Raw genomic sequence first — 17,888 nt, 5'->3', positions numbered from 1 at the left:
CACTCCCCCCCTCCCATGTACTCTCTCTATCTCATTCTCTCTCTCAAATAAATAAATAAAATATTTAAAAAAAAGCTACCCTGGTTACTAATATTCACTTAAAAAGAAGGGTAAGAACATACGGACCGATTAAATAGAATACAATTTATCAGACAGTGATAGGTAGCTGGACAAAAGTTATACCCCCGAAACAAATAATACATTATTTGTTAATAAAAATTTTTTTTAAAAATTAAAAAAAAAAAAAGACTTAATGCCCCTTGCCTTGATTATTCCAGCAGCGGATTCGGCTGTGATAGGATGTGCCCTGCTGGTGAGGACACTGGCTAATATGGACCGAGTTCTCATCTCAGAAGCTGCACATCAGTACTTTAGAAAATTACTCATGTCCAGTACCCCCTACAGACCAATGGCATCACACTTTCGAGGTTGGGGGGTCTGGGCACTGGGAATTTTAAAGGCTCCACAACTTACTCGACTGTGCAGTGAGAGGCAGGGATCATTCACATTTTCAACTCCCTTTCTCCAGTCTGAGGTAAACATTTGAAATGTCTGGAGATATTCTGGTTGGGGGCGGTGCTACTGGGCCAGAGATGCCACTGAACATCTCACACGATGAACAGGACAGCCTCCATAACAAAGAATTATCCAGTCTGAGGGCATCTGGGTGGCTCAGTCGGTTAAGTGGCCGACTCTTGATTTCGGCTCAGGTCATGATCTCGGGGTCCTGGGATGGAGCCCCACATGGGGCTCTGTGCTCAGTGGGGAGTCTGCTTGAGGATTTTCTCTCCCTCTCCCTCTGCCCCCTTCCCACTCATTCTCTCTCTCTGTGTGTCTCTCAAATGAATACATAAATCTTTTTTTTTTTTTTTTTTTAAAGAATTATCCAGGGGCGCCGGGGTGGCTCAGTCATTAAACGTCTGCCTTCGGCTCCGGTCATGATCCCGGGGTCCTGGGATCGAGCCCCGCATCGGGCTCCCTGCTCGGCGGGAAGCCTGCTTCTCCCTCTCCCACTCCCCCTGCTTGTGTTCCCTCTCTCGCTGTGTCTGTCAAATAAATAAATAAAATATTTTAAAAAAATAGAATTCTTTATCTCCTTTTAGTCCCCAAATACCATGACACTTTAGGCACAGTTCACAACACGGGTGTAGAGTCTGGGATCAATGGTGTGGACTAGGTCTGGTCCAGTACTGACCACAGTGCATTTATTTTTATACCTTCCGTTTTATTGCCTTCCATTATTTTTCAAGCAGGAATTCAATCATTATAGAAAAGAACTCCAAGGTGAGACATATGGCTCTCCTCACTCAACATTCACTCATTATGTCACATAAAGTGGAAATACATTCATACAACCACACCACTCAGCAGTCATCTCATACGGGACCATACACACAAGCCACAGAGAGGTGCCCATTATGCAGGCTCAATGAGTATTAGTTAAAAATGACCACAAATACCTCTGAAAGAGTGGCTAATGTGTCAGTTCCCTAAACAGACATAGACGGGGACACAAAACAGTACGGAGAGAGTCAACAATTCCCAAAACATACAGGGCAAAAAATAAGCATGCTGTGATCTGACATAAAAATGCTGGGAATGGCCCATCTCCAGTAGCCCATGAGGATGAGACTGTTTCTTTCCAGTAGCCATGGCAGGCGAATCCAAACTTTTTCTCATTCAACTAGCCCTGCCTAATGATCTGGACTTGCCAGACAGCTGGTTAGCGTTAGAGATGCTGTCCATGGCTACTCAACCCAGGTTCTTCTTATGTGTTGCTGATTGGCCAGCATCATAATTGGAACCATAAACTTGGCCAAAGTCACACTTTGCTCAAAACAGTTGAATTCATCAATTCAATACAGGGCCATTCAAACACAAAAGAGTAGACCAAAACAGGCTTTAATGACATTCCATCGTAGAAATCCAGTTTGCATAATAGAGATGAACCGCATAAATCTATGCAATTCAAAAACCCCACCAAATTCAACCATTATGCTCCATGGAAGATGCATCCGCTCTAGTTCATTCTGTCCCTTACCTCTGTCTTTGTTTTTCTCCTTTCCTAGTGAATCCAGTTTCTTTCGCAAAGATTTCTTTCTCTTCTGTCCATCTGTAAATATTAAAAGAACAAAAAGTTGTAAACACAAGCATACATGTGATATCTTATACCGTCAATAGCTACATTTGAGCAAAAGCATGACTTCTCACTTACTTCACTCATAATTTGGCATTTTAGGTAGAATCAAGGCTCTGAAAACACACGGAAATCCCTGACCCGGACAGTACATGCAACAAGAACCTCGATGTATGCTCTTAAATTTTGTTTCAATCATGAAAAGTACAGGAAACTTACCTCCTTCAGAATTAATTTAGTGTTGACACTATAGATATGTTTGCTGTTGCTATTACATGAGTCTCTTCCTATTTTTCATGTTTATGCAAACCAATGTCATATTGAATCAAATCTCCACGAGAGGAGAGTCAACAGTACATATGGTTTTGACATTTATAAGCTGGTAGAGTGTAACTGGATAAGGAAATGAATTCGGGGGTCTAGAAAAGTCAGATCTAATTATTGCTGCACCATTTACTAACTGTGTGACTTGGGATAAGTCTCAGTGTCCTCATCTATAAAATGGGAATCTCATGGGGTTGTTGGGAGATTTAATGAGACGGTGCACACCAAGTGCCTCATGGGGCCCCTGACACATGTGCATAAATTCAGATCTACTTTCTCTCAGGAGGTCTCACAGTATCGCACAGTGTGGCTGTACCATAATTTCATTAACCATTCCTCCACCAATGGGCATTTGGGTCATTTCTAAGTTTTCACTATCATAAATAAGGCATACACCCTTTCGGCATCTTGTGCTTGCAACAAATGTACTTAGCACGTCTGGCTACCCCTCCAAATAATAAAGATACCACTCATATCAGTAGGTAGCTGCAATCAAATTCCTGGGATGTCATCAGAAAATGTTGCCAGTCATCATGGCAAGAATGCATTTCACGATTATGCAACCGTCAACTTAACGTGTGGGAGGCACGAATCGGGAATCCGCACGGTGATCAAGTAGGGCAAATGCAGCCCGTGCCGCAAGGAAAGTTAGGTTTAAAAGGGGGATTAAGAATTGTTATTTTTTTTTTTAAAGGATACACTCAAAAGTGTAGTCCAGAAAGAGACTCAGCCCAATAAAATTTAAAAGCCAGACTCTGATATCAGGAAAAGACAGCATGCACATTCTTAACCAGAAATGAGCATTCTCCTGGGATCCGCCCGGGGCTGCAGATGTTCCCAACTCCTTCTCTCTGGATTTTTGGAGGCAAAAGACATCACAGTATAGTCAACAGACACATTCAATCCCCCCCTCTTTCAAAAAGCAAAGAAATATTGCAAGAATGATTCTCCTCCCACAAAATGGACATAGTGCATAAGAGTCTGCACCCTTGCAGTCGTGAGATATGTGTAGGGGGACATTAAGTAAATCACTTGTAATGCGGCGAAGAGCCAGCCATGTCTGTCATTAGGGGTATGTTCTTATCTCCAGTGTCTAGAAGATGAGTAATTATATGGCCTACCATAACTTACTATAAAATGTACGACAATAAACACACTAACAACACAAGACTCAAATCCGTTCTCCAAATAGACAGGCCTTTTACTTTTTAACACTTTGTTCGTCACTTCACACCACCAAATGTATTTGACTGTAACAAGGGTATATTTCTTTAACAGCATTCTATCATTCCTTCATTTTAACCGTTGACCCAGAAGAATAACTAAACTATATAGTAAAGCTTAAGAGACTTAAGTTTTAAGTTTTCATAACCAGTGGGCAGATCCTAAAATTCAAGCAAGTTGTCAAAGAACCAGAACACAGATAGGATAGGGGACATTTTATTTAAAGACAGAAGGATTTTTTTAAACTTCTTTTTAAGTGGAAGATGTAGCAATATATAGAGATGTGTATAACTACAAATGTACAGTTAAAGGAATAATAGGAGGCCAACTCCCACATCACCAACAGCCAAGTTCAGAGGCAGACTACTGGTCATGCCCAAGCCCCCTGTGTGTCTTCCTCCCTCTCCCCCCAGGTAATCACTGGTCTGAGTTTTGCAATAATCGACCATCCGCTTTTCTTTGTAGTTTTACTGTCTACATTTGTAAAGAATACAGTTTGTTTTTCCCATAGATGGAATCACACTATAGGTATTCTCGCCTGCCTCATTTATGCCACTCATCAACACTTTGGAAATTCATCTTGTTGAGGCAGGTAGCTGTAGGTCACTCGTTCTGATGACTATACATTGCTTTCTGGTACGAATATACCATGGTTCATTGGAAATTTGAGTTGTTTCTAGCTTGAGACTATCAGGACCAATGTTTTTGAAAAATGTTGCTCATGTCTTGCTATGTACGTGTCCAAGACCCTCTCTCAGATCATGGTTCTTGGAATGTGGCTCTGGGACCACTGGCATTGGTACTGCCTGGGAACTCGTTAGAGCTGCAAATTCTACGGTCCCTCCCCAAAACTACTGATTCAGGAACTCTGGGGTGGGGCCCAGCAATGTGTGCTTTCACCAATCCTCCAGGGGACTCTGGTTCCCACTGAAATCGAAGAACCACTGTTCTAGGGTAGATATGTACAAGCTGCATTGTCAGGCCAGCATGTATGCAATCTTAGGCTCTACTAGGTAACACTGAACATTTTCCAAGTAGTTTCACTCATTTGTATTCCCACCAATGAGAGTTTACATAGTCCCACAAGGATAATATGTACTTCAAACTCCAAGATTCCAAACAATATCTTTGTGATCTTTGTGTTAAAAAATACTTAGCTATTTACAACAAATACAAACATTGTCTTTTTCACTTCATGAGACAGTCCTCACACTCAACCCAGGCCAGCATGGACACCTAACCCCGGTCCACTGCACACCTGGCAAGTTCTGGAGTTTGCACCTCCATCCTAGCCTCAGAGGAAGGTTCTAGCTTGTTTCCAATCTTCAGAAAATTCTTGCTGAAAGAAGTTTGAAGGAATGCCTTTTGGCACCACCTCCCTTACTTTTCCCAACCACAGCTGCCTCACTATTGACTTGGACCCGAAACACAACTCTCAGAGAACACAAACCGAAGGAATTCATAGGCAGTGAGGGGAGCTCAGTTAAAAAGCGAGGGGCAAATGCTATAAAAGAGGCACTTGGTGGTGGAATGGGAAGTGGCCCTTTAGAGACTGCATCCAACCTCTAGACTTGGGTCTAGCGACACTGGGGGCTGGATAACTCTTTGCTGTGAGGAACTGTCCTGTGCACAGTATGGTATCTAGCAGCATCCCTGGGCTCAATTTCCTAGATGCCAGAGAGCCCACCCAGTCCCTGTTGTGACAACCAATAATGTCTCTGGACATCACCAAATGTCCCACGGGGACAAAATCACTCTGGCTGAGAAGCCCCGGTCTGTGCATAACTCCACCTAGAGGACAGCTATGGGCTCAAACCATGTGACGCCCAACTCCAGAAGTCACATTTTCCCACTTCTCACAATGCTCGATCCATACCCAATCTCAGTTTCTATTTTAGGCAGAACAATACAAAAATGTTTACAAATTGTTGAGCTTTTACGTATCCAGTTGAATAACAATTTCTTTCAATTTAGGAAGCAATGTGAGTCTGTCTTTGGCTACCTTTCTACCAGATTTCTGTCTACAGGTAGGGGAACAGAGCGGGTTCTTTGAATAAACAGCCTTCTACTTCTCTACATGAAGCATTCTGTCCTCGTCTAGATCAGGTGTGGAACAGCATTTGATGGTGAACAGTTGTATGAATGTATGTATGAACGTGTCTTTAGCATGCAGGGAAGACTCAGGGGACACTAGTTCTTTTTTTTTCTTTTTCTTTTTTTAAGAGGACTAAACATGGTGGATGGAGAGACTTCCTGGCCAGCCCTCCACTGGCCAAGGAAATTATAGGAAGACTGTTTTCTCAGCAAATGGAGCTGTTCAGCAACGGAATGAGCTGCCTCACATAAATAAATAAATAAATAAATTAATTAATTAATTAAAAAAAAAAAAGCACCGCTCACTGTGGCTTCCATCTCAGCTGCTTTCTGTCTTGCATCCCTCACTCTGGGGGAAGCCATGCCACGAGCAGCTCTATGCCAAGGGCTATGTGGTGAGGAACTGGAGTCGCCAGCCAGCAGCCATGTGAGTGGGCCAGCACACTGATCCTCCCGCCCCAGTCAAGCCTTCAGATGACTGCAGCCCCGGCTGAGCTTGATGGCAAACCTCACAGACTGGAACCCAAACCAGAACAACCAGGCTGTGATAGTCGCAGAAACTGTGTAAGATCAGAAATGTTTGTTATTTTTAAAAAAGAGAGAAGAGAAAAGAAAAGAAAGAAAAGAAAAGAAAAAAGAAAAGAAAAGAAAAGGAAAAAAAAAAGATGCCCAACCAAATGCATGGGGTATCCTAGATGGGATGTCGGGTCAGAAAAAGGATATTTAGTGGGGAAACTGGTAAGATCTGAACAAAGTCTGTAGTTTGGCTGATAGCAATATATCGATGTCCCTTCCTTCGTGGTGATAAGTGTACCAAGGTTACATAAGATGCTATTATTAGAGGAGACTGCCTGAGGGGCGTAAGGGAACTGTGTAATTTAAATCTAAAATTATTCTAAAATAAAGTTGTTGTTGTTGTTGTTGTTGTCGTCGTTTTAAAAAGCCCTTTCGCCCAGGTACTGGATGTATTCAAGCAAAGGCTGAAACCTCGTTTGTCAAGCACGTGAGAAGGTGGAGGCTCTCACGATTCACTCAAGTACTTTGAAACACACAGACTTGGGAGCCCAACTTTATGGCAAGAAGGTGACTCACAAGTCAGAGTTTCTGACCTGGCTGAAACTATGAAAATAATCTTCCTAGTCACATCTCCCTGATCTGAAAGAAAACATGTGCCTGGGCCAATATAAAGCATCCGTTATGTCTGCCATTCTGGTGTAGCATGTTTTCTGGAAAGGGAGTGGACAGATGAGAGGCTCGACCAGATTTGTTTTTATGGCCCTGGTGATGTTTTCATAGGTGGCTGATTAAACTGTCTCATGATACCTCCTATTTCTTAGGTTCCCTAAAATCCCTTTTCTGTGTAAGTTATCCAGACTCGGTGCTTGTTGTTTGCCTCCGAGAACACTGATAAGTATAGAAATCTGTTTACTTTTCAAGTTCCCACGTGTGTCCTGATAAACCAAAAGACACTTTTTAAATTATATGTACGAATGTGGATAAGGCGAGCTATTCAATCTGTGGATGTCTTATAAAAATGTTTACTAAAGCTATATTTTATCCCTCACTAAAACTCAAACTCATCCTTTAGTCTCATCCATTTGCCCTTTTGAGGGCTCTCAAGCCACAGACTCCTAAAGCTAAGGCAAGAAGAAGACTAAACCAGATACTTTCTTTCCAATATGGGACAGGAGGGTTTGTCACAGAAGTAATGATATTATTAGTGGCCCCGGCACCTGACGGCCATTCCTTGTGCCCGTCCCCCACGTCTAGTGTCTTCCAGTGATTCATCTCAGGGGTGCAAGTTCATGTGGTGAGTGTAAGTCAACACTGAAAACATGGAGGGACTGATGACAGATGGGCAACCAAAACCCCAGGCAAAGTCCCGTCCCAGGAAAAGGGGGCTGGGTGTTGGAGCCAGCTGTTACCGCTGTTGCCATCCTCAGTGGAATGGACTTGAAATCGCCCCTACTGCTTTGAGTTGCCTTTTCAAAGTCCATCTGGAGAAACGGAAGGGAGGGCAGCCCTGACAAAAAGGGGGACGTAGTCAGCAGGAAAGCGATGACCTCTGCTTCTTGGCAGGAAATGTGGCAGCAAGCCCAGGATAGGGGACCCGAGGGGACCAGTGTGCTGCTCCGGTCTGAGAGCTGAACTGGGATTCGCCGCAGAGGTTTAGGAGAGGAGCTGAAATGGTGATCTGGCCTCGGTGCGCAAACAAATATTCTCTGTCCCCGGATATTGCGCCAGAGAACATGACAAATCTCCTTGGCGTGGGAATATTATTTACGCTATACTAGTTATCTGTTTAAATGGCATCCTCCCCCCAGAAAGTAGGCTCGTCCCCCATACATTGATCCATCCCTGCTCCATCCATCCCTCCATCCAACACTGATACAGCCCATGTTGTAGGTGAGACAGAGCTAGGCGCTATGAACCCAGGTGAATGGACACTATCTCTGCCTTTGAGAATCTCAGAGTTTAGTGCCAAAGACAGGTACACAGAAACCTCACTAAAGTGAAATGAAGAAATGCTTCAGTGGAGGCATCTAGCAAGTGGGAGGTCAGAAGCAAGAAGGCTGTCTCCAACTCTGCTCAGGAAGGTTAACGTTTGCGTTCAGTCTTAAAGGATGAGGTGAGGCTTCTCAGGGGCCTTTGAATTTTGGTAGGGCACATGGTAACTATTTAGTCTAGGAGATCCTTTCTTATCCTAAGTCTCTTAACGTCTTATTCCTGGTAATCCAACCCTTTCTCAAGCAAGCATTCTATTGGGGAAAAAAGATGAGAAGATTGCTAATTCATGACAGTTTCTTTAGTGGGAACCAGGGCTTAAGAAAGTGACAAATAAGAATTCTGGAAGAAAACAGTGTACATGGAAAAAGTGGCAAACAATGTATTTAAGCCCAAACTTGACCCACTGTTCAGTCAAATTTGGATCTCACTATCTATTTTTTTCCATGTTATTTTTAAGAAATCTTCCATGCTATAGACTGTGGGCTATTTAATCAAGTTCATAGGTCAAAGTCTCCATTTATATATCACCTTGTCCTTAGCAGTTCTTCCATAAACCTTGATTGCAATAGGAGGCAAGTAGAAACAGGGCGATTGAGTCATTTTTCTTGGTGTGAACCCCAGTGAATTAAGCATTGTTTCTTTAGCCTGCTAGTGCCTTGTGGGTTAGATTTTTCAAAATCTGTTTCCAAAGTGTCTAGGTTTCTCAGGGAAGAAAATATTTATGGCATTCTTAAGCAATACAGATGCCTCTCTTTAGAGCCGAGGCTCCCCAAAGTACTTGTGAAATGTACTAATGCTTGCAGTTTACATGTCGAAGTGGTGGTGAAATTAGCAAAGCTGCGGTCAGAAAATAAGAACGTTCTGTGAGTCTCTCTCACTGTTGTAAAGGGAGTCAGCTCTTGGAGGTCACCATGCTTCCAGTTAAATTAAATGCTAAGAAACCTTTTCCGTTTTATGTAAATTATTTTGGCCAAGTAATTAGTTCTGAAATTTTTCCTTAAGAGGAAGAAAAAACCTTGTAGATTCTTGAGCCCCAAAGCAAGTGTTTTTCTACTGCAGAAAATCATTGAGATATTTGATTTGTTGATCATGTCTTGTTGATTCTATCAAAACATAAGGTAGGGAAGTCAATCACATGGCTTGGATGCCATGGGTTTGAAAAGCTCAACGATGGTTTTTCCTTAACCAGGCGTTCTTTATAATCACTCCTTGCTGTAATAACCAGTCATGATCAAATTATGCCCTAGAAGGATCTTTTACTTGCTGTCATTTTTCCCATATTCAAATGCTATGAGTAAAGAAAAAAAAAAAAAAAGCTATAAGCTCACGTTCCAAAGGGGCAGCCCCGCTGTTATTTTTCCCTAAGCTAGGAGCTAGTCTGCCTTTCCAGGCATCCAAACTTGCATTTCTTATCGCACATTCCTTAAATCAAAAACAATGTTTCTAACTTAGCCTAGGTAAGCATTATATTTGTAGAGACAGAAGTTTCCAAAGATCAGAGCAAGAAAAATGGCTTTTGGCCAATCTTTTCCTTAAGCCATATTTCTTTCCTGGAACATAAGGGAAAAAAAACAGGTAGGAGAACAAAAAGACAGAGCTCGCTTATCCCAAAGAAATGCCCTGGATTGTTAAGGAAATTAAACTCCAAATTAAAGAAGTTTCGTCATTACTTGTTTTAAAGCCAAAGCTTGTAGTTCAAGTTGAAATGGTAGTCAGACAAGGGTATCTACACATGGTCTGATTTTTTATCTGTGTAAGGGGCCAGTGTTACTTACTTTCTTTTGACAGATATTGTTTTATAGTGAACAAGTAAGGAGGGAATCAAAAAATCATAAACTGTAAGCTTTGGGAATGCTTCCAAATTTCTGCCAGCCGCCCCCATGAAAACAGCTCTCACAGCCTCAGGAACTGGACAAGTGACGTAATGAGATGAAAACTATTAGGGTCTTCATCCTTTCCCTTTCCATCCTTGCTTCTGCTTATTCTTTTGAGACACAGGAAATAATTCTTTATGACATGGAAACACTGTAAAAATAAGTGTGCTCTGATGGAATTCTAAATCCATTACCTTCAATTTCTCATGTATTTCCTGAGCCACAGATCTATGCCAAGGCCCGTGCTAGACACTAACGCAAATAAGTGTGATAGAAGAATGGTTTCCCCCCCTTGGCTTCTTTGCAATGATGGATGACATTGTCATTATGTAGGCCAATAGTTTCTAATCTATATCCATCTTTATCCTACTACGTCCCCCCCCCAATTGTTTTCTCTCCCTGTTTTATTAGGTGCTCACCCTCCCAGTGGTCATGCATCCTGGGATAAGTACTCAGCCCAGGCTCAGGAAAGGAATCTGAGGTCAAGCCAATTCCCGGTGATTTCTTTCTGCTTGCCACTATGGGTTTGGGCACTGGCAGACTGCCATTCTGGGGATGGAGAAGGGAGGGAAGTCTACCGGGAGGCAGCGGGGAAAATACTCCTCTGTTATTAAAAAGATACCTGATGAAGAGTCCCTGCTTCTCTGCTTCTTCGTGCTGCCACAGAGGCCGTGATGTCGGTGGCTGCTGCAGTCATTTTGTGACAATGAGGGAAGCCGCCCAAAGAACAAAGTGACCCACTGATTACGGCCAAGAAGAAATTCCTGAGTCCTGAAACTAGCCTATCTGTGGGCTCCTTGTACAGTAACATAATCAATCTCTTTATTATTTAAGCCACTCTGGCTCTAGTCTCCATAATTTGCAGCCAAAGCATCTTAACAGTGGATAATCCGAAACTCTGTTGTGGAATGTGTTTTTCACATATCTTGTCATGTAATGCCAGGCATCTCTACAAAAGACATCCCTGGCAAGTCTGAATCTGTGTATGTCGGGTGGGATCTACAATAAGGAGGCTAAGAGGAGCAAGGTCAGATTACAGTGAATCAGATTACAATGAATTATATTATACAATGAATTATATTTAAGTGTTTATTAACATGAATATCATATAAATATAAAATAACACTTAAGGGCGCCTGGGTGGCTCAGTCGGTTAAGCATCTATCTGCCTTTGGCTCAGGTCAGGATCTTGGGGTCCGGGGATCGAGCCCAGCGTCGGGCTCCCTGCTCAGCGGGGGGCCTGCTTCTCCCTCTCCCTCTGCCCCTCTCCCCTGCTCATGTTCTCCCTCTCTCACTCTCTCTTTCTCTCAAATAAATAAAATCTTTAAAAAAAATAGACATAAACACAAATATAATATAATCACTTAAAACATCTGAGAGTTATAAAGGTCTGATCATTAAAAAACACTCTCCTTGCAAAATAAAGATAGTGAAGACATTGAAGTGAATAGAATGGTATGCTTGATCAACTGCAGAGATAATAACTATAAATCTCTCTATCAAATTAATATTAATCTCTTAAATCAAAGGCCAACAAGCTGTTTCTGTAAAGGTCTAGATTGTAAATATTTTCAGCTTTGTGGGCCATATCGTCTCTGCCAAAACTATTCCACTCTTCTGCGGTAGCACTAAAACAACCTTAGACAATATAGCAACAAACAAGTGTGGCTGTGTTTTAATACAGCATTATTTATAAAAATAGGCAGTGGACTGGATTTGGCCTTTGGGCTGTAGTGTGTCCACTCCTATCTTAAGTGAAGACCCCTCAAACGACTTTTTCAGAGCTTTGCATGTGTAACAATTTTACAAATACCCACTAATAAAATTTGCAAGTCATCTTGAGGATTCCATTTCAAATGATCTAGAAAGCCTGATTGGTTTAAAAGCACTTGGTATTTAATTTCAGTTAATACTTCCCTGCCTTTGTTTCCCCCATAGGGAAACAAAGAAAAAAAAAAAGCAAAAATGGGAGCTCCTATTCATATTTCAGCGATGAGACATTCTTTGTAATTATCAAGTTTACTTTTTGGCCACGATCCCAACAGAGAGAATAGTGTAGTCTTCCAATCTTTGAAAGGTGCCAGAATATTTCAGAAACTGCAGTGACAAAAGTTTTGTTCAAGATGCCAAGGCCTTGTGCAATAGGAGTTGCCGCTCCAACAAAGATATATAAATCTGTGTACATGTGACCAGTAGGGACAAGACCTTGGATAGAAAACTATGGGCTGAGAACATAAAGGAAGCCATTTATGACCACAAAGGCACAGAGCCTATGGCTTAAAGAACCATCTGCGATCATGTGGGGCTGCCTGCTCAGCAGCAGAACAGAATCATACCAGCAGCCTACATGGGAGAACTTGACATGGTCAAAGCCCAGGGGTGGGGGGGTGGAGGAGAGCATCCAAGAAGAAAATTACAGAGGAGCCTGCAGAGAAACGGCTCTGTCATTCTCAGCTTTTGCTGGGCTAGGTGGACGAGACAGCTCGTATCTGTAAGTGTCACCACTGGTAAAGTGGATAAATGCCACCCACTGTTCTATCTTTTAATATAATTGATGGATCTGTGTTTTCTCTGTTGACTGAGTAGGACATCCTGGAGGATGTGGACTACCTTTGACATGACATTGTAACCTTCATTAAAGGCTTCTACCTCTTGAGAAGCTAAAGTCCCACAGTCCCACAGTCCTCTGGGCTGTACACCTAGCTTGGTATTGAGAGAGAGAGAGAGAGAGAGAGAGAGAGAGAGCGCAGTGAAGCAGCACAAGGAAGCCTCCCAGCCGGCAGTCCACAGTTGGGCTCTAGATAGAGAAGGGACTAGACGCTCAGGCCAAAGGGTCAACCTCGGTTCCTTTCTGTGGCCCTAGAGAAACAATGCCCCATCCACCTTCCCAGGGCCCTAAGAGCCACAGCAAGTTTCCACATTGACATTTTCGTTCTTTTCTTCCTGATTGCCTCGTCTCTATTCCATCTGCCTTCCAAGACTGCATTATTCAAACTGTGGGTCATAAACCCTTAGTGAATCATGAAAGTTTAGTGGGTCATAACAAGCGTGTTTTAGAAAAGGATAAAGAATCAGACAGAAGAGGACAGGAGAGAACATTAGAGACAATATCAAAGTGTATCTCTGATAAAGATAAGCACCATTTCGTTCGTGCACTTCCTGGACCGAGGTGTAAAATGTATTCCTCACTGTAGATGGGGGACAAAGAGTTTGAAACCTAGTGCCCTAAGACAAGTCAACATAAATCTGTGGTGCATTCTCAGAAGAGGCTGCAAATAAAATGGATTTCTTCTCTTCTATGCAATAGTGTGGTAAATGGCTTTGATAGTGATATTAGTTGGCAAGAGGTGCCTAGGGAGTTTTCTTCATTTTGTTCGTTTGTTTGTTTGTTTTCCAACAAAGGAGAAGATTCTGTGGTTGAAGATCACTCTAACGGTTCCAGGTGTGGTGGGCAGAATAGGGGAGAAGCCCTGAATTGAGGGAAGCAGGTGGGGGCCCATGGCTGGCTGTAGTTCAGGTGAGACATAAGGACGAGCTGAGGGCAGATACGAGACAAAGTGATCTGGTGATGATGACAATGACGATGGTGATGGGGACAGGAAACTTTCATTGAGAGTGTGTATAGTTTCGGGAGATGTTTGAAGCTCACCATAGTTCTTACTTCTTTTAAACCTCACACCAACCCTATAAGACCATCAGTCAAAGTCGGAAACTGGGCATGGGGTGAAGTAATAGGGAAATACTCAGGTCTCAAAATCATTCCTGGGATCCTGGGGAAAAGAAGAGAAAGGTGTGGACGATGCCCTCTAGAGAGCTGGGGAAGAGGAGAGGAAGGAGCTCCGTTTTAAAGGTGATGTGCATGTGTGCGTGCGTGCATTCATTCACTTCTCGAAGATTTGCTGAGGCACGGTGGAATCGGGCAGAGAAGTGGGTGGTTTACCTGGCATTCCAGATTCAAAGAGAAATAAGACACAGCCTGACCCTGGGGAAATCACAGCCCTCTGGGAGGCCACAGAAAAGGTGAGTGTGGACACATACAAGAAACACCTAGCTCGGCAGCTCACACTATAGAGACATGTGTTGAGGGCCTCGAAGCCCAGTGGTCTAACATTATTCTTTGATCAATGCCCTAATTGGTGGTGCTGACTTCCTCTCTGCATTTCCACCCACGGGGGAGTTTGCAGATTTTACCCTGGGTCTCAATTTCATTTTTACTTACACAGAAGGCTTTGACAAATAGTTCTAGCACACCACCTTTCCACCTGGACACCGCCAGCAAGAACAACGTAGAAAGTGGATAGATAGTCGGATCTCCCATCCAGGGTTGGTACATGAACACCCAAGCTCTGTTTCCTTGCCCATCAGGTTGCCCTTATTTTTTTTAAATCAACACTTAAATCACAAACCACATTGAAATCGCAAAGACAGCTTGAGTGTTACCCTACCAAAAACCGCATTTTCTTGATTTCACTGAGTTGCTTAGTTGGGTTTTACACTGGTGACAATGATGAGGGACCATTTTACTTATTTGTTTGTTTGTTTAAGATTTTATTTATTTATTTGACAGAGAGAGAGACAGCAAGAGAGAGAACATAAGCAGAGGGAGTGGGAGAGGGAGAAGCAGACTCTCCACTGAGCAGGGAGCCCGATGCAGGGCTTGATCCCAGGACCCTGGGATCATGAACCGAGCTGAAGGCAGACGCTTAACCGACTGAGCCACCCAGGCGCCCCAGTGACGGACCATTGTATAAGGAAGTCATATAATAGCAATTTTGAGGCATCGGGGTATTCTCTTATTAGACTACTACCTACCTCTTCTGAGACCATCAGCAATTCCTCAGCCCATGACACCATTTTCAAAATACATAAACTAAGCCTTTCTCAAATATGGTATCAGAAATTAGTTGAATGATGGGGTGGGGGGAAGAGCACTAAAGAAAACATGCATATGCACTTCTGTCTTGTGGAAGCCGGATATGCATTCGGCTTTAAATACTCAGTTTACAATATAACGAGGTGAAGCCATAATGCCCGCAGTAACATGCTTTCCCGACTGTGGCAGAAATCAGTCATTTCCTTTTGTCTTACCTTGGACAGCAAAGCTTTCCTGTTAAGGGCCCAGAGAGTAAGCACTTGAGCCTGTGAGACACGGGGGCTGTCACTACTCAAGTCTGCCTTGGCGGCCCGAAAGAACCAGAAACAGCATGCACAGGGCATAGCAGCAGCGCTCCAGGAAGACTTTAGTTACAGAAACAGATGGGGAGCCGGGTGTGACCAGCAGGCCAGCTGCTAACCCCTGCCTTAGGCCATTTGTATTAAAATGCTACCAAATTCATGTTAACCGAGCCTAACCCACTATCTGATAGATAAATAGTACTCTGTTGATGTGCTGTGAATAAATGAAAAGTTCACACGGGCCTGAGGTGTTGTTGAATTTCTTGACCCCGCTCCCCGCATTTGTCTTCCTGGTTCTGCTGTTCAGGATTGGGCCACTGACAGACCAGAAAGTCTGATTCCAAAGCCTATGCCGAGAGCAGCCTTTGACCAGGAGGAAACATTCCATGGTTGCCCCCGCGGGGCAAGCTCAGGCTCACAGGGAAAAGTCACAGAGAGGATCCCTCCCACCGAAAGGCCTCCTGATCTCTACCGCCAAAGATTTCTCTAGGTTCTGTATAGCATCTTCAGAAGTCCCTTTTTTTTTGAAACGGCTTAAGTTTAGAAGGGATAGCAAATTAAGCTCATCCGTCATTTTCTAAGGTTTATGTAAATATTATCAGTTTTTAGTTTGTCTTGTCTTCGGGCTGAATGGATCTCGAGGAGGGAGGAGCCACAAGATTCGAGAAGCCTAGGGTCCCGAGTGATTGCATGCAGTGCGGTCCCTTCTCCCGGCCCCCACGGGATCCACGGCCGTCCTGCATGGGATACATGCCTCAGTAAGAAACTTTTGCCGTGTTAAGGCGCTGAGGGGTTAGCCTACCTCAGCTAAAACAAGTGTGTATCTGTGAGATACATTCTTAGGAGTAAGATTGCTGAGCCATTTAAAAGTTAGATGTTGCCCAATTGCCTTGTGAGTTACTGCAACAGCGAAACTCCTACCAATAGTATGAGAGTGTCTGTTTTCCATCAAGTAGATTACCCCACTTTTGGAGCCATTCCAATCTAAGAGGAAAAAAAACTTCCTTGGTGTTTAGCTTGCATTTCTTTAACACATAGGAGCACCTTTTCAAATATTTGTCAGGCATTTGTATTTCTTTTTCTGTGTGCTGCCTGTAATTTGCCTGTCTTTTAATTATTTTTCTTTTCCAGATTAATTTGTAATAAAGCTTTATATAGTAGAGAAGTTAGCCTTTAGTTGGTCAGATGTGCTGTAAATTCCTATTTATTTATTTGTTTGCCACACAGATGATTCTATCTTTTGTTCTTTAACGTAGTGAAAGGTGTCATTTGCTTTCTTTATGTTTTCTGGGTAATGCCTTCCCCAATGTAAAAACATACAAATATCCAGCTACGGTTTGTTTTGGTGCTCTGAACAGTTTCATTAAAAACATCCTCAAATATTTCTTCCACATCAACTTATTTTGATGTAAGGACTAAGGTCAGAGTCCAACCTTTTCTCCTCAATGGTTGTCTCACTGTCACTAAGACTTAATAATAATCCATCATTTTCCCCTTGACCCCCCCAAAAGAGAGAGAGAGAGAGAGAGAGAGAGAGAGAGAGCAATGTTTATGTCATAAGTTCCTGTATTTATTTTTTTTTTTCATTTCTGAGCTCTGTTGTCTTCTATTGATTTGCCCGTTGTGAAGCAGTACAATACTCTTTTAATTGCTTTCATTGTATGACATTTTACTAAATGGATATAGGGATACTCCCCACTTGACCCTCTTTCTCAAATTTCCCCTGCCTACCCTTACATAGTTATTTGTCTAGAGGATGTTTAGAACAATTTAGTGATAATACAAAAACAAATTGTTTTGGTGTGGTTTTTGGAATCACATTCAGTTTATAGCTCATTAATGACCTAATTGCCATCTTTATATTACTGATTCTTCTTATTCAAGAAATAACTTCTCTTCTTAGCCAACTGAGATCCCACGGTCTGGGATTATCATCACTCCCGTGGACACTGTATTAATTAGTTTCCTACCACTTCTGTAACAAACGACCATAAACTTAGTGGCTTAAACAACTCAAATTTATCATCTGACATTTCTGGAGGTCAGAAGTCAGAAACAGGTCTCGTTGGGCTAAAACCAAGGCGCCAGCAGGATTGTATCCTTTCCGGGGAGAATCCGTTTCCTCGCTCCGACTGTTCCTCCATAGTCCTGGCTCTCTCAGACTCAGATGTAGCCTGGGAAAGTTGCTCTGCTTTTCAACAACCATGTGCTTGGCTTCGGCCATCCCAGATAAACCAGGATCATCTTGCTATCTCAAGGAACTCGACTGGTCACATCCGCAAAGATTTGGGAGCCTGTGAGGAAACATTCGCAGGACGTGGCCATCTTTGGGAGCGCATTATTCTGCCTACCACTGATGTCCTCTCAACAGTCTCGTCCCTCTCTACCGTCACTGAACTCGCCTAGAAAAATCCTGGCTCTGGCGAGAGGACACTGGATTCACTAGGGCTGGGAAATTTAAAGCGCGACGTGGTATGTTTCGCTTTAGCCATGTTTAGCTGCCAGGATGTTTATTTTGCAATTTAAATTCCCAGCTACTAGCCTCAAATGGA

At 42.9% G+C, this 17,888-nt stretch overlaps 1 protein-coding gene across 2 annotated transcripts in view; it reads right to left on the bottom strand.

Annotated features, from left to right (window-relative positions):
• ARHGAP6 (Rho GTPase activating protein 6) overlaps positions 1–17,888 on the bottom strand; it is a 474,477-nt gene that overhangs the window by 55,676 nt on the left and 400,913 nt on the right. For both annotated transcript variants that reach the window (XM_028115045.2, XM_088028877.1), the window contains exon 3: positions 2,042–2,113. In XM_028115045.2, the coding sequence (XP_027970846.1) occupies positions 2,042–2,113 (72 nt within the window). The remainder of the gene's footprint in view (positions 1–2,041; positions 2,114–17,888) is intronic.

The sequence above is a fragment of the Eumetopias jubatus genome, unplaced genomic scaffold, assembly GCF_037043125.1.
Source record: "Eumetopias jubatus isolate StellerSeaLion01/CBP00866 unplaced genomic scaffold, mEumJub1_p1.0 scaffold_11, whole genome shotgun sequence".
NCBI lineage: Eukaryota > Metazoa > Chordata > Mammalia > Carnivora > Otariidae > Eumetopias > Eumetopias jubatus.
This window is presented reverse-complemented; position numbering and strand designations above follow the sequence as displayed.